Consider the following 22,507-nt stretch of genomic DNA (forward strand, 5'->3'; position numbering starts at 1 on the left):
AAAAATTATATACATATTTTATATAAAAAAAATTAAATTTAAATTTGAAATTAAAATTAAAATATTATGTAGATATTTTATATAATGAAATTTAAATTTAAAACATTATAAATATTTTTAATTTTATTATTATTTATTTTATATTTTTAAATTGAAATAGTTGTAATAAGGAATTGATTGTTTTTTGTTTTAGTTATGAAAAACTGATTCACACACCATATTTTTCGTAAAGTTTGCATATAGAAAAATCTTTATATCAAATTTACGAATCCAACATAGACACATCCAAATTTGGTTATGTGAGTTTTGGTTAAGAATATAGTAAATTACAATATATGTATTATCAGATACATTACTTAATTAAAAAAAAATTAAAATTTTAAAAAAAAATATGTATATATAATCACATTCAAATGACACACCAATGTAATAATAGCTAAAAATAATTTCTTAAAGATCAAAATCTCAAATTCTATTTCAAAAATTAAAAAAAAAAATACATTACCTAATTAAAGAAAAATTAAACATACATGTATTGTACTTAACATCACCTAGTTGAACCTAATTAAAAAGAAAACTAATTATACTTACATCAACCTATTATTATTATAAATATATATTTATTGAATCTTGACCTTAAAACAATTCAAGAACTTTAATAAAATATTTACCTTAAAGTTTGATCTGAGACTCGTACCGATAACTTATAAAATATATATATAAGAAGAAAAGAAAAAGAAGATGAAGAGAGAAAGAAAAATTGTGTAAAAATTAAGTTATTTATTCTAATAGGGTGAATTTTTTTTTTATACAAAAGTATTATTAAGGAAATAAAAAATTAAATCAATATAATAAAAAAAATACGTGATAATTAATTTGGTGATTTGAACCTCCATATATAATATTTTATACCAAATCTATTTTTTTTAAAAAAGGAAAAAGAATATATATGCTTGTATTAATTGGTGGAAAATATCCTTTGTAGGTCATGGCAGCACCTTGATTGATTGAGACATAAATATTATCTCAGTACTTTTTAGAGCATTGCTATGGCCATTAGAAAATAAATGGGGGTGACTATACATTAGAAAAACCTAGCTAAATAAATCTGAAGTAAACTATGGCTCAAAAAAAAAAAAAACTATGGCTCAAAAAAAAAAAAAAAAAACTATGGCTCAAAAAATAAAATAAAAATCTGAAGTAAAGTACGACTATTTATTTTTTTTCAAGAAAGTACGACTAGAATTTTGTCCACATGTGTAGTAACCATACAATAATTTAATTTAATTTAGTATTTATTCTATTTTAGAAATTTTAAAATTTTGTCTCCAATGCCTTTCAAAAAATAAATAAATAATTAAATAAAATTTTGTTTCCGAAAGCATAATATAGTTTGTATCAAATTCAAAAGGTCTTTAATTAAGGCAAAGTGAATACAGAGCCATGTTTCCTAAGCTTCCGATATTTCTTCTCTTAGTATCAACATTAGTTCCACTTCCACAAGCATTATCCCAAGCTCAACCCAATAATCTGAGTTTTGTCTTCAATGGATTCAAGTCAGGCGACCTTGTACTCGACGGGATAGCTGAAATAACCTCAAATGGCCTGTTAAAGCTCACAAACGACACAACACAGAAAGCGGGTCATGCTTTCTTTCCCAACCCAGTAACATTCAAGGCAACACCAAACGGCACCGTTTCTTCCTTCTCTACTACATTCGTCTTCGCCATCAGAAAACCGTACCCGGATTTGAGCGGCCACGGCATCGTTTTCGTGATTGCTCCGACGAGAGGTCTTCCTGGGGCTCTTCCTAGCCAGTACCTTGGCCTTTTTAACGAATCCAACAACGGCAACGCCACGAACAGAGTTGTAGGAGTCGAGCTCGATACCATTCAAAGCACTGAGTTCAATGACATCAACGCCAATCATGTTGGGATTGATATTAACGATTTAGCCTCCGTTAAATCTGAGCCGGCTAGTTATTTTGACGAAAGAAAAGGTGGGTTTACCAACTTATCGCTTATAAGTGGTAAATCGATGAGAGTGTGGGTCGATTATGACGGTGTTAAGAAGCAGATGAACGTGACTTTAGCTCCGTCTGAAGGTCTCAAACCCCAGAAACCTCTTTTGTCTTTGACGGAAGATCTTTCCCCATTTATGAAAGACACCATGTATATTGGTTTTTCTTCATCAACAGGCTCTATTATTAGTAATCACTATGTTCTGGGCTGGAGCTTTAAGATTAATGGCCAAGCTCAAGAACTTGACTTGTCCAAACTCCCAAAGTTACCAAGGGTCGGACCAAAACCAAAATCTAAGCTTATGACAATTGGGTTACCAGTGATGTTGACTAGCTTGGTGGCTTTAGTGATCTTAAGCTTAGTTCATTTTATCAAAAGAAAGAGAAAATTTGCTGAGCTAATTGAAGATTGGGAGTCCGAATATGGACCCCATAGGTACAAATACAAAGATTTGTATATGGCCACCAAGGGTTTCAAGGACAAAGGTTTATTGGGCGCAGGAGGATTTGGCAGTGTCTATAAAGGAGTATTACCATCAAAAACAGAGATTGCTGTCAAAAGAGTCTCTCACGAATCAAGACAGGGTATGAGAGAATTCGTTGCTGAAATCGCCAGTCTTGGCCGGCTCCGGCACAGGAATGTTGTACAGCTTTTGGGCTATTGTCGCCGGAAAGGTGAACTTCTTTTAGTCTACGATTACATGCCTAATGGCAGCCTAGACAAGTATCTATATGACAACCCAAAAACGACACTAAATTGGAGCCAAAGATTTCGAGTCATAAAGGGAGTTGCCTCCGGGCTATGCTATCTTCACCATCAATGGGAACAAGTAGTCATTCACCGTGACGTGAAAGCCAGTAACGTGTTACTTGATGGGGAGTTAAACGGTCGATTAGGAGACTTCGGTTTAGCTAGACTGTACCACCATGGAAGCGATCCACAAACAACCAGGGTTGTTGGAACACTCGGGTACCTTGCTCCGGAGCACACCAGAACCGGAAAGGCCACACCTAACGCTGATGTCTTCTCATTCGGAGCTTTCTTGCTAGAAGTAGCGTGCGGACGACGACCCATTGAAGGGAGTAGAACAGAGACAGGGGAGGAGCTTATACTGGTGGACTGGGTTTTCTCTTGTTGGTGCAGAGGAAACATTATGGAGGCCATGGATTCGAATCTAATAGAATTAGATTCTACTGAAGCTGGACTGGTATTAGAAGAGGAAGTAGAGTTGGTATTGAAACTTGGGTTGTTGTGCTCACATTCAGAACCGAGGATGAGACCGACCATGAGGCAAGTGGTGTCCTTTTTAGAGAGAGATGCACCGTTGCCAGACCTGTCGACAACAGGGCTGACCGCAGCGGGGTTGACTTTCGGGCAAAAAGAAGGGTTTGATGACTTTGCCATGTCGTATCCGTCGTCTATGGCGTTTCACTCTCATGTGTCCACAGCTTCTGTGGCTGAGTCTCTTCTCTCTAGTGGCCGCTGAGCTGAATCCGAGTTCCGAGTTGAGTTCTAGCGCGTGAACTGTGACTCTGACGTGCGTGAACTTATTTTGGTTATCTGTTAGAAACCTGTACATTTTGTTGCTTTGTTGCCATAATTGTACGAAGATATAATGATACTTACACATGTTTAGTTTAATTATTTTTGTTGTATAAAATTAGAAATGTAATCGTGTTGCTACTTTCTGTAAAAGTATTTATTTTCCCTGTCTTTCTTTTTTTATAAAATGCTATTATATGTTTTTTTTTTTATTTTAAATGCTATTATATTAATATATATATATATATTTACATTATTTATGGGTGTTACCCATAAATCTATTAAGAAAATTTAAGTTTTTTTTTTCTTAATTTATTTATTTAGAAAAAGATTTCACTTTTACATTATAAATTGGGGTTGTTAAAAACAAATTAAGAAAATAAAAATTCAGCAAAAAAAATAAAAGAAATATTTAATTTGACTTAAATATTTGGTATATAAATATATTTATTTATATAATGTTGAAGGTGATATTTGTGTTTTTTTTTTAAAAATTAAGTTGATAAATTAAGGTGCCGTTTGGTAACACTTTTTTAATCAGTTTTCTGTTTTTAAAATTGAAAAAGTGAAAATATTTTTTAAAAACATGTTCTATAAAACTCTTTTTACTTTTTCAATTTTTTAATTGAGAATCAAAATTTTAAAAACAAAAAAAAAAAATCACTTTCAATATTTTTTTAAACAGTTTTTTTCTCTTAATCAATATTTTGGACTTCGATCAGACCCGGACCCAAATCTCCCCACGGCCCTGGCGTTGAACCCGGCCTCTGTCTTGAACCCGAATCTGACCCCGGACCTAGACCCGACGTAAATAAAATCAAAAAATGAAAATGAAAATGAACTTTACAGAACAAACTTTTATTTTCTGTTTTTAAAATTGGAAAACAAAAGTTGTTACAGAACACATTATTGTTTTTTAAAAACAAAAATTTTACTTTCATTTTGTGATTAATATTTTACTATTTTACTATTTTACTTTCATTTTTAAAATTTTACTATTTGTCATTGGATAACACTATAATGATTTAATATTTTTAAAATTAATATTTATAATTAAATTTAATTAGTAACTATTCATGACTTACATATTAAGAAGTGTTTCCTATATAATATTTTGTCAGAAAAATGCTATTATATTAAATCAAGAGTACTAATACAAGAGAGAACTATATTAACATTCTTAGGTTGGTATTCTTGACACCAATTTTGTTATATAAAAAGACTTAGAGCATATTTGGTATTGTTTTCTGTTTTTTGTTTTCAAAAAATTATTTTTAGAAATGAAGACAAAAAATAGTTTTTGAAGTTTGTATAAACAAGTCAGTTTGGTTAGTGTTTTTTAAAAACAATATTGACTAAAAGTAAATTGGTTTTTAAAACAGAAAACAACATTATTTTTAAAATTCTTATTTTTTGTTATTTTCTTTTCTGAAAACTATTTTTAAAAAACAAGGCCAAACAAGTTAAATTGTTTTTAAAAAATAATTTTCTGTTTTTAAAAACAAAAAACAGTTTTTTAGTTATGATGTCAAACATGCAATTATTCTCGCATATGATTTTGACTAATATAATATCAGAAGCAATATCTAAAAACAAATTCCAAAAATTTCTAAATTGATTCTTCTTCAATCTTCAAGGGTGACAACTCGAGCTACCAATTTGAAGCCTCTTAGGTGTCCTCTATATTAGGGCTTCTCCATCGAAAGATGCTAGTGTGAGTGATGTGAGGAAAATGGGTCCACGTATTCTTAAATTATTGACTTTTCCAAGCTCAATATTAGTATCGTTGCTCACAAGGAGCACAACTCCTCCACATTATTTTTATTACTTTTTCCTCTTTCTTACTTCTAATTGGCAAATTGATTTTTTTAATAGGGTAAATACCATTTTGGACCCTGTGTTTTGCAAAAGTTACAGATTGGATCCTGTGTTTTGTTAAATGAAAAAATGGACCCTGTATTTTCTAAAATAGTAAGAATAGGACCTTGAGCTTAATTTTTGACAACTTTTTTTTTAATACAACCAACTTGAAGACAATGCTTAATACGAACAGATACAAAAAATGTAAACAGTTTTGTCATAGCACTTTTAGATCGGATTATAATTAAACTTTATTTTGACAAAAAATCAATTCAGGGTTCTATTTGTACTATTTTAGAAAATACAGGGTCTATTTTGTCATTTAACAAAATACAGGGTCCAATTGGTAATTTTTGTAAAACAGAGGGTCCAAAATGGTATTTACTCTTTCTAATATGTAAAATAAAAAGGTGGCCCAAGCATAGTTGCCTGCAATTCGACTTGCCCTTACAGCCTGTAATATCCCTAGATTAGTAAATAAATTACTAATCCTTATTAAAATTAGTTAGCGGTAATTGAGTAATTATATTATTATATAATTATTTATGTGAAATTTTTTGAACATTTATTTATATTTAAGACCCTATTTATAAGTTGGGGGTATTTTTTTTGTAATTTTGACTTGTGAAGAGTAAAATTATAATTTTGATATTTATTGTGCAAATAGAATATATTACTATATAGTATATTTATTTTGTGATTATGTTATAACATAATGTTTATGAGAATATCTGAATTATGTGTGTTATGAAATGAAAAAAACTACTCTTGGTAGTTATTTATGTAATTTATAGGCCCTAGGGGCAGATTGGTCGTTCGACCAAATATTACCAAAAAAAATTGAATTAATTTTTTTTTTTTTTGGCTAAATTGAAATCAAACAAAGGTAAAGTCTAGTCTTTCTCTCTCAAACCATCCCTATCCCTCTCTTTACCAAATTGGAAATTATGAACTTTGAGGAGGAGTTTGGAACCATTTTGTTGGGTTTTGGTGTTGGGGCTTGGAGGAACATATTTGAGGTAAGTGAATTGAGTATTTTCTGTTATTACTCGTGTGATTTCTATGAAGTTTGAGTTTGCATGGGGTTCTTGAGTTTTTATTCATTTTATACATAAAAAAAAATAAATAAACTTTTAATTTTCAAAAATTTAGGGTGTTACAACCCTAAATCTCTATTAAAAAAATTCAACTAACTATCAAAATTAATGTTATTTAAACAAAATATATAATTATAAAATAAATATCTAATCAGATAAAATGAAAAATTAATAGTCATTTATCTAATCTTATAATTTATGGTTAGAAATTTAAAAAATATCTAACTTATTTTTAAATTTTATTATTATTTTAATGTCAAATAAAATCATTTTATATTTTATTAAATAAATAAATGAAATATGTAAATATTTGATATTATAATTAAAATTAATAAATACTCAAATTTTAAAATAACCATAAAAACCAACTTTTTAGAAAAATTAATTTTTCAAATTTAAAGTCTCTGAATATCTAAAATTAATTCAAGTTAATAATAAAATTAATAAAAAATAATTTTAATCTAATTATTAGATTTATATTGGAAAAATAAGATTCTACATAAAAATCTACTAAAATTTGAATTTTATTTCATTAAAAAATAAATTTTATTTCATGACCGAGTGAGGAGGCTGCGAGTATGGAGATACTTTGTATCTATTGTTGTATCTGTGTGTTGTACGTAGATGATATATATTCAGATTGCCAACAAGAGTGTACAAGAAATCAAGCACTTGAAACTCCAGCTAAAGACGGATTTTGAAATGAAGGATTTGGATCCGATTAATAAGATCTTTGGCATGGATATAAGAAGGGAAATGCAGAAAAGACTACTGTACTTAATTTAGATGAGTTACATCAAAAAAGTTCTAAATACCATTGAAATGAGTAATTCTAAGGGAGTGAGTACTCTACTTTCACAACACTTCAAATTGACTGCTACTCAGATGCTGAAAGATGAGACTAGAAATCGAAGATGTTGAGAGTTCTATATGCTAGTGTTGTTTTCTCCTTGATGCATGTCATGGTTTGTACTAGACCAAACAGAGCATATGCACTAAATATGGTGAGTAGATTTATGGGAAACCTCAGAAAGGAGCATTGGGAAGCCTTGAAATGGATTTTGCGTTATTTGAAGGGTACTAATGAGAAGGAACTAGTATTTGGTATATATAAAACAGGAATGAAGACGTGATGTTATTAATTGTTATGTGGATTATGATTATGTAGGGTGTATTGATATGCGAATGTCTTTGACTGGATACGTGTTTAATACTATAAATGTACTAAGCACATTGATATCAAATTTCCTTTTATACGAGAGGTTATGGAGAAAGAAGCTGTGAAGATTTCCAAGTTCCAACTGAGAACAATCCTTCTAATATGATAACCAAGGTAGTGACAAGTAGTAAGTTTGAGCATTTCCTAAAGCTAAATGGAGTCCGCTGAGCTCGGAGGGGCTGAGGAGACAACAACATTGAAAATAATGACTTATCAAGTGACTTCAACTTGAAACTAAGGTGGGCATTTGTTGGTTATGGTTACAAGTTTTTTCATCCGAGATGGAAGCTGTTAATTCGAAGAGCTGATACTAGAAGCTTAGCGTGGATCTGGAAAGCCCTATGCGGAAGGTCTTGTAGAATCCGAAAGGTATTTCTAGGTAAGTTTGTACCGCATATGGAATGTTTCTCTCGGATAGCTGGTCATTAGTCTCGAGGTACACTCCCAAATAGCTTACTGTCAATCTTGAAGGTCCATCCAGCAAGGAAGCCATGTACGTACCTAGAAGGCTCGTGTGTTTATATAGCTTCCAGATTATTCGTACTGAAAGCGTATTTTTCAAGATGATGTGGATTATTATTGCTGGTGATGACATGGATCCTTTAAGGCGGTGTAAATGTGTCACGATAATTTAGGAGATAGTTTTGGCAACAATGTAAATGTATAAATAGTTATGAATCTTTGTAACTTGTGGGTGAATAAGATCATAATTGATTGAGTGAAAATCGTGATAGTGTAAGGTTGAGAGAGAAAGAGCCTATACTAGAGAGAGAATCTTCTTCTCGTAATCTCTAACAGTTTGTGAGGATTCTTGTAACCTTGTAAAAACTGATATCCATAAAGATATAGTTGCTACTGTTCAGACCGAGATATAGAGCATTGCACATGGCACAAACTCGTTGAACCTAGTGTTATTCTTTTCAATTTTACTGCTTAATGCATTACTTGAATCTTGAGATCTCTTGGTATATTGTTTCTTTATTGTGTTGTGTGTTTGTTTGGTATGGTAAACTAAATCGTAAGTCATTGATTATTTTTGTTTTGCACAAGACTTTTGCTTGTTGGAACTTGTTGTGCTACAATAGAAATACCAAAATAAGAAGACTACAAACACTACGACAAATAATACAAACGACAAAATCATGGATTAAATAATATTACAGTACTAAACAAAATATACACATAAAATCGAGATTAAAGAGATGAAGAGAAGAATTACAACTCAAAGCAATAAGCTACTCATAAAACAAAATATATAAATAGCATGTATATATATATAAGAGATGTGAGAGTAATCTCAAAATCACATACACAACAAGTGTATAGTAGGGGAAACACCAAACTTCAACAAGGTCTTACAAGTTACAACTTTATCCAAAAGTTTATTTTCCCCTACCACAAGCACTTAGGGAAAAGAGAAGAATGGAAATAGCTTTCTGGATTTATTAAGCCTATAGTGTTTCTTGCAATGTGCTCTCTTGATAGAAACTAGTTGTCTTAACAAATGAACTAAATACCTCTATTTATAGTGTTTGAGGAATCACATATGAAAATCAAAATTTCTTCACCACATGGTTGTTATCTAAACATTAATTGGTAATTATTAAGATAAAAATGTTGGGGAAGAGAGTTGGGAACATGCTTAATAAGTTCATGAATATTTATAAACATTATTTCAGAACTTGCTCCAAACGAAGGAGTACAACCATAAAATAATTTGTTATCAACCATAAAACAACAGTTTTTAAAAAACCCAATATTAAGTTTTGTAACTCCTCTCCGAGTTAAATCTTTCTCCAATGTTCCAATACCCATTTAAATGATATAAATGAGTATTATAGTGGTTTCTAACAACAAGAAGCTTATCTCATTAATTTCTTAATTTCTTAATTTCTTAATAATTCACTTAATTACATATATAACCAAATGTGATTTTTAAATTATAAAATTATTTTCAAATTTTATAACTACCCTTATATGTTACAGATCATGTGTATACTATATATTATATAGTTTAATCACTAAATACATTATATATATATTAATCTCATATTGTTAGGAATAGTGTGTAGGTGGTACACTATATCTCTACTGTTGCAACAGTACCCAATCATTACCAATGATTAGTTATCATATTTTTACATTCCAAAATATTCTCTTCTTACAAAAGGTTGTTATGCCTCGTTTTCTTTAATGTCGTGTGGCAATGCCTAAATGGCTATTTTGTATTCATCTTTTGCTATATAATGAAATCCCAGTACTCAGTCTCATTAAGCTGAGAAATCCAATTTGTCCTAGTTTTCTATCTTTGTATTAGAGGAAATACCGAATCCCCTCCATGTCCGCTAGACAATCTTAGTCTCCCTTCACTCCACCACCGACCAATCAAAACCCTGGTGCTCAAATGTCGATTAGCATAGGGAATGCCTGCTCCTCTCAAAACCTGACCAACAATTACACTCAACCTTTCAATACCCTAAACCAACCATTTTCCCTCAAGCTTGATAGAAACAACTTCACACTATGGAAAACAATGGTATCAACTATAATACATGGCCACAGACTCGACGGATTCGTGAATGGTACCAGACCATGTCCCCCTGAGTTTGTACAGACTGAAACTGCTGCTGAAGGAGACCAAGGGACTTAAGTTACACTTAATTCGGAGTATGAACACTGGATTATCAGTGACCAGCTACTCATGGGCTAGATCTACAACTCCATGACAGAGATGATTGCAACGGAGGTCATGGGTTGTGCCACCTATGCTGAACTTTGGTGCGCATTGGAGAATCTCTTTGGAGCACATTCCAGGGCAAAATGGACGAATATCGAACACTTATTCAAACCACTCGCAAAGGTATGACTGTCGGAAATTTATTTTACCAGGATCTTAGATCTACTCACAAGTATGTTGTTTAAACATCCTAAATATGAACTTTCTAAAACGATAAATTAAACACATATAAAGTTAAGAAAACCTTACATTGATGCAGCGTAATTAATGTCTCCTTCCACTCAGATCTCTAACCCTTGTATCCTTTCTGTAGCAGAGTATAATCAAGATCTGAGCCCGAATGTCCTTCTTCTTCAAGTTTGATCCTTCACAGTCTTCCAATCTATTATTGAGTTACTGCTTGCTGTGTGTGGGCACTTACTCTTTCACTAGGGTCGAAATTGATGAAGGAGAGAAGAAGAGAGAGGGTTTCGGCCAGGTATAGAAAGTGGGGAAGGCTCAGTTTTTCTGAAGAGAGAAATTTCTGTCAGATTACTAATGAAAGCATGTTATGAAAACTTGTTATTTGACTGAGCCATCACTTTCTATTTATAGGCAACTACTAGGTTTAGGTTAGGAATTATTTGGCATTAAAATAATGAAAATATTAATTTGAAAAACCCTTGATAAGTGGCCGGCCATGGTGTTATAGTGGGCCCCACTTGATTTTGCAGTTTTATCAAATTTTATCTCTATTTTCTCAAAAACGCCAATTTTCCAATTCTAACCTTTTAAATGCCAAAACTAATTATTTAATAACTAAAATAGATTATTAAATAATATTGTCATTGAATTTAATTATTAATTAGTCATATAAGGTCCATTAATAAATAAATAAATAAACCTAGAAACTCTTTTCTTTACAATTTCACCCATGCTTAGTGAAAATTCATAAAATTAGACATAGTCTAACTTTAGAATTATAATTGATCAATCACGAATCAATTAATGAGTCTTACAAGCCGAATGTTCTCAACTAGAATGGGGACCATGGATTTATATGCTGAGCTTCCAATAAGTGAACCAAATTTACCAAGTAAATTCCTACTTATTAATTCTTCGTTGAATCCACTCTTAGAACTTAGAATTGCACTCTTAGACTTATATAGAGCATATTGTATGTTCCACGATATCAATATGCTATCTCATTTAACCATTGTTATAATCTTATTGTGATTTAAAGATCCTCTATATAGATGATCTACATCGAGATGGGATTTCTTTACCGTTCTCACCCCTCAATGTATTTTGCCCCTTAAAACACTTAGCTACCTGTAAATGGTGTTTAGTGATCTAATAATTAGTCAGTTAAACAAGAGCTCATCCATTTACTTCTATTTGCTAAGCTCGAAGGGAATCATCACTTGACTTCTATACACCAGTAGAAGCTATAGATTCCATATTTATGTTCAGCACTCCCACTCAATCATACTATCATGTTCCCAAAATATACGTATCACCCTGACCCAAAAGTAGGCTTAACTAATAAATCAAAGAACATGAATAACACTCCTGAGTTGAGCCCAAGCATATCAGGATTTAGATTCTTTTAATCTTAAGATCAACTACTGATATTGACTTGGAAAGATATGTATAACGGTAAGTTTGTAATATCTTAACTTAGTTGCAATATCGGTCCAGTCCAATGTATACTCCATACATTCGAAACTAGTATACTTTACTAATGTCCTGGAAAGAACATAACACTTACTCCAAGTGTAAGTACACATAATCGCTGATTATCACATTAGTGTAAATCTAATAACACTGATGAAACAGGGACGAAGTCTTTTGATTCATATGATCACAATCACATTCCACTGTGTTGACGATACTGTAATTGTGAATAAACATATGATCTGGATTTAACTGATTTTGTGTGTGAACATAATAAGCATATTAAACCATTAGCATGTCAAATTCATGCAAACATCAATCACTTCTAATTTCTTATATTGATAACTAATCAGATTGTAAAGAGTGTTATTTAGGGCATAAAACCCAACAAACTCCCACTTGCACTAATATAAAACAAACTGCACAAATAGGTCAATCTGATGTCTTGATCTTCAGATCAAGTGTAGTATATTTGAATCCACCCAAACTTCTGGAAACTAGTTCATAAAAATGTTGGAAATTATTTTACCAGGATCTTAGATCTACTCACAAGTATGTTGTTTAAACATCCTAAATATGAACTTTCTAAAACGATAAATTAAACACATATAAAGTTAAGAAAACCTTACATTGATGCAGCGGAATTAATGTCTCCTTCCACTCAGATCTCTAACCCTTGTATCCTTTCTGTAGCAGAGTATAATCAAGATCTGAGCCCGAATGTCCTTCTTCTTCAAGTTTTGATCCTTCACAGTCTTCCAATCTATGATTGAGTTACTGCTTGCTGTGTGTGGGCACTTACTCTTTCACTAGGGTCACGAAAAAGATGAAGGGAAAACAGAGAGGTATTTCGGCCAGGTACAGAAAGTGGGGAAGGCTCAGTTTTTCTGAAGAGAGAAATTTCTGTCAGAAAGATGATCTGAAAACTTGTGTTTTGACTAAGCCATCACTTTCTATTTATAGGCAATTACTAAGTCTAGGTTAGGATTTATTTGGCATTAAAATAATGAAAATATTAATTTGAAAAAGCTATTTAAGTGGCCGGCCATGGTGTGTTAATGGGCCTCACTTAATTTTGCAATTTTATCAAATTTTATCTCTATTTTCTCAAAAACGCCAATTTTCCAATTCTAACCTTTTAAATGCCAAAACTAATTATTTAATAACTAAAATAGATTATTAAATAATATTGTCATTTAATTTAATTATTAATTAGACATATAAAGTCCATTAATAAATAAATAAACCTAGAAACTCTTTTCTTTACAATTTTACCCCTGCTTAGTGAAAATTCATAAAATTAGACATAGTCTAACTTTAGAATTATAATTGATCAATCACGAATCAATTAATGAGTCTTACAAGCAGAATGTTCTCAACTAGAATGGGGACCATGGATCTATATGCTGAGCTTCCAATAAGTGAATCAAATTTACCAAGTAAATTCCTACTTATTAATTCTTTGTTGAATCCACTCTTAGAACTTAGAATTGCACTCTCAGACTTATATAGAGCATATTGTATGTTCCACGATATCAATATACTATCTCATTTAACCATTGTTATAATCTTATTGTGATTTAAAGATCCTCTATATAGATGATCTACATCGAGATGGGATTTCTTTACCGTTCTCACCCCTCAATGTATTTTGCCCCTTAAAACACTTAGCTACCTGTAAATGGTGTTTAGTGATCTAATAATTAGTCAGTTAAACAAGAGCTCATCCATTTACTTCTATTTGCTAAGCTCGAAGGGAATCATCACTTGACTTCTATACACCAGTAGAAGCTATAGATTCCATATTTATGTTCAGCACTCCCACTCAATCATACTATCATGTTCCCAAAATATACGTATCACCCTGACCCGAAAGTAGGCTTAACTAATAAATCTAAGAACATGAATAACACTCCTGAGTTGAGCCTAAGCATATCAGGATTTAGATTCTTTTAATCTTAAGATCAACTACTGATATTGACTTGGAAAGATATGTATAACGGTAAGTTTGTAATATCTTAACTTAGTTGCAATATCGGTCCAGTCCAATGTATACTCCATACATTCGAAACTAGTATACTTTACTAATGTCCTGGAAAGAACATAACACTTACTCCAAGTGTAAGTACACATCATCGCTGATTATCACATTAGTGTAAATCCAATAACACTGATGAAACAGGGACCAGGACTTTTGATTCATATGATCACAACCACATTCCACTGTGTTGACGATACTGTAATTGTGAATAAACATATGATCTGGATTTAACTGATTTTGTGTGTATGAATGTAATAAACATATTAAACATATTAAACCATTAGCATGTAAAATTCATGCAAACATCAATCACTTCAAATTTCTTATATTGATAACTAATCAGATTGTAAAGAGTTTTATTTAGAGCATAAAACCCAACAAAAAACTCTTATGAAACATCCTTTACTATATACTTTACTCATCAAGGGATACTGAAATCTTTTACTGTTTTAAAAGTACATCTGAATAAACAGAAGACATATCTCTCATCTTTTAAAATATGTAATTGAGATAATACAGTGTAGACTTTTCTTCAGTGATATAACTTTCTGGTATTTTCGAATAGACCATGTTACAATTCTTCTCTGGTAGAGCTTGAATTATTATACAATAATTCCTCCACCCCCAAAGTAAGCACCATCTTATAGAAATCGAAATTAGATGGTGAGATACAAGGACAACTGATACACAGTTCCTTAATATCTAACATATAGATTACTTTGATAAATCTTTCTTGAATATCTTCTAATGTTCCCTATTTGATTACATCTCAGATAGCTCCCACTCAATAGCAGATGTCTAGTTAAATAATACTTTTAACCTCTTATTGTTTAGAGAGTTACCTAGTTGTGACTTTTGTATTAGTCTGAAACTTTAAGTCAAGACTAAGTCATCAACATTGCAGATTAGTATTTGAAGTGAAAAATACATGCCAGAGATAAAGTAATCAAAATTAAGATACCATCAAATTTTATGAGGATTAAGAATTCTTGGTTCAAGTCATTTGAATGGACTGAACTAGAGTTCTTTATCTTATTCTCATAATTCTGATAAGCTATTCCTATCCATGTGAATGGTTAGATTTGCTTTTCAGTAGTGTTCTTAAGTACCTATCACAATTATCAACCTAATGAAGATGGGTATAGAACTGTAAAATTCTCCCACTCAATTAAGGTAGTGTGAAACTTTAACAAAGAACTTTCAAAGGTATCAAACTTTTACTTACAACAGTAAAAACGAAATGGAACATACAATCAAGATCAAGAATTTATATTGACAATAGCTGACTCATTATATTACTTCCATGTTTAAACAAGATATGTGTTTCATAGGGAATTGTGGAATAGACTCCACCCCTAAGAATATACATATAGGGTACTATGGATAACCTCCACCCCTAAGTATATAGAGATTATGATCCACCCCTAGAGGTTGTAAAGATCATGATTCTCTTAGTGTGATAGAGTTTATGTGGAGTTGAATACTATCCAGAGTTCATTAGATATAAAAGATCATTGAACTGCATAGTTTTCTTAACTTTTCTCCACCCCTATCAGATCATAAGATCCTTTTATTAAATAAATTCTTAATAATTGTATGAGAATGAACAATTATTGATAAACATAGAAATAATTTCTAGTGTTTATATAATATAACTCTATGAAGAGTTGTAAATATTATAGGATTTGCATCAATAATAAAAACACTTACACATACTAACATACAAATATAATGTGGTAATAATTGATGAAGATAAATTAAATGAAGCTCAATCTCATAATTTGCAATTGTGATTTCGAAAATAAAACTTTATTAATAATAAAAAAAATATTGCAACAATATGAGAGAAACAGGGATAAATATCCCTAACTAAAATTTGAAATCCAAATTGTCTTTAAACTAAAACAATTAATTCAAAAAATTGAAGAGCTTCATCTTCATCTGGAAGATTTCACCCTTGGTCCAGCTTTCTGATCCAACTCAATTGAGGTCAAGTAGCTTGGCCTATAAGAAGAAGAAAACAAATAAACAAAGTTAGTCCAAAATCATAAATCCAATTGGATAATAATTCACTAAAACTCTTAAAGTTTATAAATGGAAATACCTTGTTTCTTTGCAAGAAGTTTAGGACACTGGGGTTTCCAATGACCTTTCTCATTGCAGTAGAAACACTTTCCTTTAAGTGTAGCATCACCAGAAGGAGCAGCCGTTTTCATGGCTTTTGTTCGCTTTTTGGTGTTCTTCCACTTCTTCTTCGATTTGGGTTTTGAAGCAGAGGCAACATTTGCTTCAGGTTTTATCGTCCCATTACCATTACTAGGATTATGAGGTTTACTCCCTTTCCTCTTGGGTCCTCCAATCAAATTTTCATAAGTTTGAAGGTCATTGACTAATTCATGAAAGTCAATTTCCTTCTTATTCATGACATAATTTGATGTATATGGCAGAAATGCTGGAGTCAGGCTATTCAAGATAAGACTAACTTGAGTAGCACTGTCCATTTCAGCACCATGATCCTGGGCTTCTTGGAAATAACTAGACATGAGGAGAACATGGTCACGCACGTTTTGATGAGGTTCCATCCGTGCATTAATGTACTTCTTAGTCGCGTCAAAGCGTGACTGAAGTGATGCCTTACCGAATAGCTCATTTAACTTCGTCATAACTTCGGACCTTCTCGGTTTTAGAAAACCGAGTTTTGAGGGTGTCAACCATGCTAGAAAGCATAAAGTATAGAGCTTTGTCATTTGCTTTCTGCCAACGCTCATACTTTTCTTTCACAGCTTTGGAAGCATTGTCCCCAGGCACTTCAGGTGACGGCTCAGTTAAAACAAACAAGGCACTTTCTCCTGTGAGAGCAATATTAATGTTCTCATTCCATTTATTAAAGTTAGATCCATTCAGCTTATTTTCAGTCAACAGTGATAAAATGGGATTCATTTTGACTAAACAGGATACTACAAAATAATAGAAATCAACAAATAGAAATAAATAATGGTTTAACACAAAATCAATTCAGAAATTATAAGCACATAGCAAGTAGGAATGATATGAGAAAATACTTAAAAATTCAATCCTAAATAATTTCTAAGGTTTTCAACAAACTGATATCAGTGTCCCGTTTAGGCGAGAGTCAAAGCTACCATCCATTGAATAGAGTTGTCAGCTCATCTAAAATGTTAAATATTCTAGCAACCTTTTATTCGATCAAGATTGGAATCCAGCGTTGTCCCGTTTAGGCGAGAGTCAAGGCTATTCTATCTCATGAGCTTCTACCATTGTTTCGCAATTTGCAAGTCAAATATGGTCGCCACCATTAGGGTGATCTATACCATATAAAACACTTACAAACCACTTATCATGCGAGATTAAACGGTGCGAAATTGCTAATGAACGTTCCTCCATTAGGGAGGATTACTCACTAAAACAAACGCAGTGTAAAACCCACAATGGAGATCGAATATCTTAATAATAATAAAGCTCATTCTTTAAAATGTATTTTCTTTATTATTCTAATAAATAAGTTCTCATTAAATTCGAAATTTAGAATTGAAATTCAAAAATAAGAATTTAATATAATATTTATAAAATTATACTTAGATAGTGATTGAAATAAAATTAATTATTTCCATCTTAGTAATAATCTTAAATATAAATATTAAGGAAATTAATTTAAGTTGAATTAAATTAAATAATTAGCAACTTAAAATTTCCTTTGAGAATATATTTATTGAGTTCGAAAATTTAAAGTATATAAAAGAAATATACTATTTTCGAAAATAATAAAATTAGAAAAGAAATACTTCAAGCAAAAAAAAATATCACCTATCTAGATTTTCTTTTGACTAGTTAATTCAATTTCTAATAATATATATATTTTAAATTTATTTATTTTAAATTAATCAATTAAATGAAAAAATCATTAACTTGAGTTGGTCCAAGAATTAATTAAAATAAATAATTAATTTACAACTCAATCTATTTTTCAAAAAAAATTCGAAAATTTTGCATAATTAAAATGCAAATTTCGAAATTGATTAATAAAATAAAGAAATATATATATATATATTGAAAATTATTTAAATTTAAGTTGAAAAATTAAATTTCAACCAAAAAATAATTTTCTATTTAATTAAGTGTCATGAAAAATCAATAAATATTTAAGTATCATGATGAAAATCAACTTAGATATTTAGATTTTTCAAGTTAATTAAATGTATTAAATTCAAGAAATAATAATTAAGTGTAGGGAAAGCTTAATTATTAATTTCTATTTAATACTAGGAAAAATATACTTAATAAAATTGTACCAAAATTAATTATTTAAATAATTAATTTCACAAAGTATAATATTTTCCTATTTAAATATTAGAAATAATAAGTAGTCTAGAAATTACTATCTAGAAAATATCTTATTTGACTAAGTATCTTTTAAAAAATTTGAAAAATATCTAATTTAAGTTAGATAGAAAAAAATCTAAAACTTAAATAATTTCAAATTTAGATTTAATTAAATATCAGAAATTAAGTTGTAACCACTTAATTTGAAGATATCTTTTTAAAGTTAATATTTGAAAAGATATTAACCAAAAAATATCTAAAATATTCCATTTTAAGTTAATATTTGAAAAGATATTAACTTAAAAAATATCTTAAGAATCTTTAATAACTAATGCATAGGATTCCTCAACTTGATTTAAAATTTAAATCAAATATTCAAATTTAAGTTAGATAAGAAAAATCAGTTGATACAACTAATTTATAACTAAAATAGGAATATTTAATTAAATAAGCTCCAGAAAGAATCTTAGTTAGTTAAAATTCTATATTTAATTAAATACAAGAAAAATACAAATAGTTTGTCTAGAATTAATATCTAAACTAAAAGTGTTTTTCTTAAAATTAACTTTAAAATATTAAAATGAAAATAAATTTTCATATATTTTAAAAGTTAATTATGTTGCTAATTCAATTTTATTAGGTCAAACTAATATAATTAACCTAGTACAGTTATTTAAATCAAGCAAATGGGCCTTCACAATTGGGGTAGTTCATGTGAGGGGGTGCTGGGTTCAGTTAAAACAAACAAGGCACTTTCTCCTGTGAGAGCAATATTAATGTTCTCATTCCATTTATTAAAGTTAGATCCATTCAGCTTATTTTCAGTCAACAGTGATAACATGGGATTCATTTTGACTAAACAGGATACTACAAAATAATAGAAATCAACAAATAGAAATAAATAATGGTTTAACACAAAATCAATTCAGAAATTATAAGCACATAGCAAGTAGGAATGATATGAGAAAATACTTAAAAATTCAATCCTAAATAATTTCCAAGGTTTTTCAACAAACTGATATCAGTGTCCCGTTTAGGCGAGAGTCAAAGCTACCATCCATTGAATAGAGTTGTGAGCTCATCTAAAATGTTAAACATTCTAGCAACCTTTTATTCGATCAAGATTGGAATCCAGCGTTGTCCCGTTTAGGCGAGAGTCAAGGCTATTCTATCTTATGAGCTTCTACCATTGTTTCGCAATTTGCAAGTCAAATATGGTCGCCACCATTAGGGTGATCTATACCATATAAAACACTTACAAACCACTTATCATGCGAGATTAAACGGTACGAAATTGCTAATGAACGTTCCTCTATTAGGGAGGATTACTCACTAAAACAAACGCGATGTAAAACCCACAATGGAGATCGAATATCTTAAAAATAATAAAGCTCATTCTTTAAAATGTATTTTCTTTATTATTCTAATAAATAAATTCTCATTAAATTCGAAATTTAGAATTGAAATTCAAAAATAAGAATTTAATATAATATTTATAAAATTATACTTAGATGGTGATTGAAATAAAATTAATTATTTCCATCTTAGTAATAATCTTAAATATAAATATTAAGGAAATTAATTTAAGTTGAATTAAATTAAATAATTAGCAACTTAAAAACTTCCTTTGAGAATATATTTATTGAATTCGAAAATTTAAAGTATATAAAAAATACAATTTTCGAAAATAATAAAAATAGAAAAGAAATACTTCAAGCAAAAATATCACATATCTAGATTTTCTTTTAACTGATTAATTCAATTTCTAATATTATATATATATTTTAAATTCATTTATTTTAAATTAATCAATTAAATGAAAAAATCATTGATTGTAGTTGGTCCAAGAATTAATTAAAATAAATAATTAATTTACAACTCAATCAATTTTTCAAAATTCGAAAATTATTGCATAAATAAAATGCAATTTTTGAAATTGATTAAGAAAATAAAGAAAAAATATATTGAAAATTATTTAAATTTAAGTTGAAAAATTAAATTTCAACTTAAAATAATTTTCTATTTAATTAAGTGTCATGAAAAATCAATAAATATTTAAGTATCATGATGAAAATCAACTTAGATATTTAGATTTTTCAAGTTAATTAAATGTATTAAATTCAAGAAATAATAATTAAGTGTAGAGAAGGCTTAATTATTTATTTCTAGTTTAATACTAGGAAAAATATACTTAATAAAATTGTACCAAAATTAATTATTTAAATAATTAATTTCACAAAGTATAATATTTTCCTATTTAAATATTAGAAATAATAAGTAGTCTAGAAATTACTATCTAGAAAATATCTTATTTGACTAAGTATCTTTTCAACAAAAATTTGAAAAATATCTAATTTAAGTTATATAGAAAAAATCTAAAACTTAAATAATTTCAAATTTAGATTTAATTAAATATCAAAAATTAAGTTATAACCACTTAATTTGAAGATATATTTTTAAGTTAATATTCGAAAAGATATTAACTTAAAAAATATCTAAAATATTCCATTTTAAGTTAATATTCGAAAAGATATTAACTTCAAAAATATATTAAGAATCTTTAATAACTAATGCCTAGGATTCCTCAACTTTATTTAAAATTTAAATAAAATATTCAAATTTAAGTTAGATAAGCAAAATAAGTTGATACAACTAACTTATAACTTAAATAGGAATATTTAATTAAATAAGCTTCAGAACGAATCTTAGTTAGTTAAAATTCTATATTTAATTAAATACAAGAAAAATTCAAATAGTTTGTCTAGAAATAATATCTAAAACTAAAAGTGTTTTTCTTAAAATTAACTTTAAAAAATTAAAATGAAAATAAATTTCATATATTTTAAAAGTTAATTATGTTGCTAATTCAATTTTATTAGGTCAAACTAATATAATTAACCTAGTACAGTTATTCAAATCAGGCAAATGGGCCTTCACAATTGGGGTAGTTCATGTGAGGGGGTGCTGGGTTCAGTATGTCGTACTGTAACACCCTAACTAACATAGGCGTATTACGTGATTTTTAAACATACTGTGCAGCTCGTTGCTAATCAACGAGGTTTATGGAAAAACGTGATTAATTAAAATTTTGCTTTTTAATTAAACTTATAAAATAATATTACAAAAGACTCGGGATCCCGATTATAAAATCATTTACAAAAAGATTTAACTGTTTAACTGATACACAAAATAAATGTCGTCTAACGCCAGTTACAAAAATCAGCCTCGCTGTCCCGATGATCGTACGCTCCAGGCCTAACCGCCCCGACATGTACAACCTTCATAAGCTCGCTCACGGTTCATCAGCTCTAGCCTTGCCTTTACCTACACATAAACGTAGAACTGTGAGTCGACAGACTCAGTAAGAAAAGCATAATAATACTCATACATAATCCCGGTTATGATCAGACGCCCATACCCCTGATCATAACCCTAACTGCCGTGTCCAACACGATACTGAGTCCCGCTACTGCCGTGTCCAACACGGTACTGAGCCACTACTGCCATGTCCAACATGGTATTTAGTTCTAAACGTTCATAGGGACGGTACTATTGACACGTAACAACCTGATCGGTCGAACCGGTCATACTCCGGCTGCTGGTCATACTCCAGCCTGTACCGACGTGTTACTATATCCTCCTGATCGGTCGAACCGGTCATACTTTGGCTGCTGGTCATACTCCAGCCTGTACCGACGGGATACGTCTGTTAGGTTTTATGCCCTAAATAAAACTCTTTACAATCTGATTAGTTATCAATATAAGAAATTTGAAGTGATTGATGTTTGCATGAATTTTACATGCTAATGGTTTAATATGTTTAATATGTTTATTACATTCATACACACAAAATCAGTTAAATCCAGATCATATGTTTATTCACAATTACAGTATCGTCAACACAGTGGAATGTGATTGTGATCATATGAATCAAAAGTTTTGGTCCCTGTTTCATCAGTGTTATTGGATTTACACTAATGTGATAATCAGCGA

The 22,507-nt window shown here is 30.1% G+C and overlaps 1 protein-coding gene across 1 annotated transcript; it reads left to right on the forward strand.

Annotated features, from left to right (window-relative positions):
* Window positions 1-1,338: 1,338 nt before the first annotated feature.
* LOC115696874 (L-type lectin-domain containing receptor kinase IV.1) lies at window positions 1,339-3,734 on the forward strand. The gene has a single exon (XM_030623760.2). It carries the CDS (start codon window positions 1,444-1,446, stop codon window positions 3,505-3,507), a length of 2,064 nt encoding a protein of 687 aa, XP_030479620.1. The 5' UTR covers window positions 1,339-1,443; the 3' UTR covers window positions 3,508-3,734.
* The last annotated feature ends 18,773 nt before the right edge of the window (window positions 3,735-22,507 follow it).

This window comes from Cannabis sativa, chromosome 7 (genome assembly GCF_029168945.1).
Source record: "Cannabis sativa cultivar Pink pepper isolate KNU-18-1 chromosome 7, ASM2916894v1, whole genome shotgun sequence".
Classification (NCBI taxonomy): Eukaryota; Viridiplantae; Streptophyta; class Magnoliopsida; order Rosales; family Cannabaceae; genus Cannabis; species Cannabis sativa.

What these genes read in the sequence shown, in the direction of transcription:
- LOC115696874 (XM_030623760.2), top strand. Translation starts at nt 1,444, where the DNA reads ATGTTTCCTAAGCTTCCGATATTTCTTCTCTTAGTATCAACATTAGTT.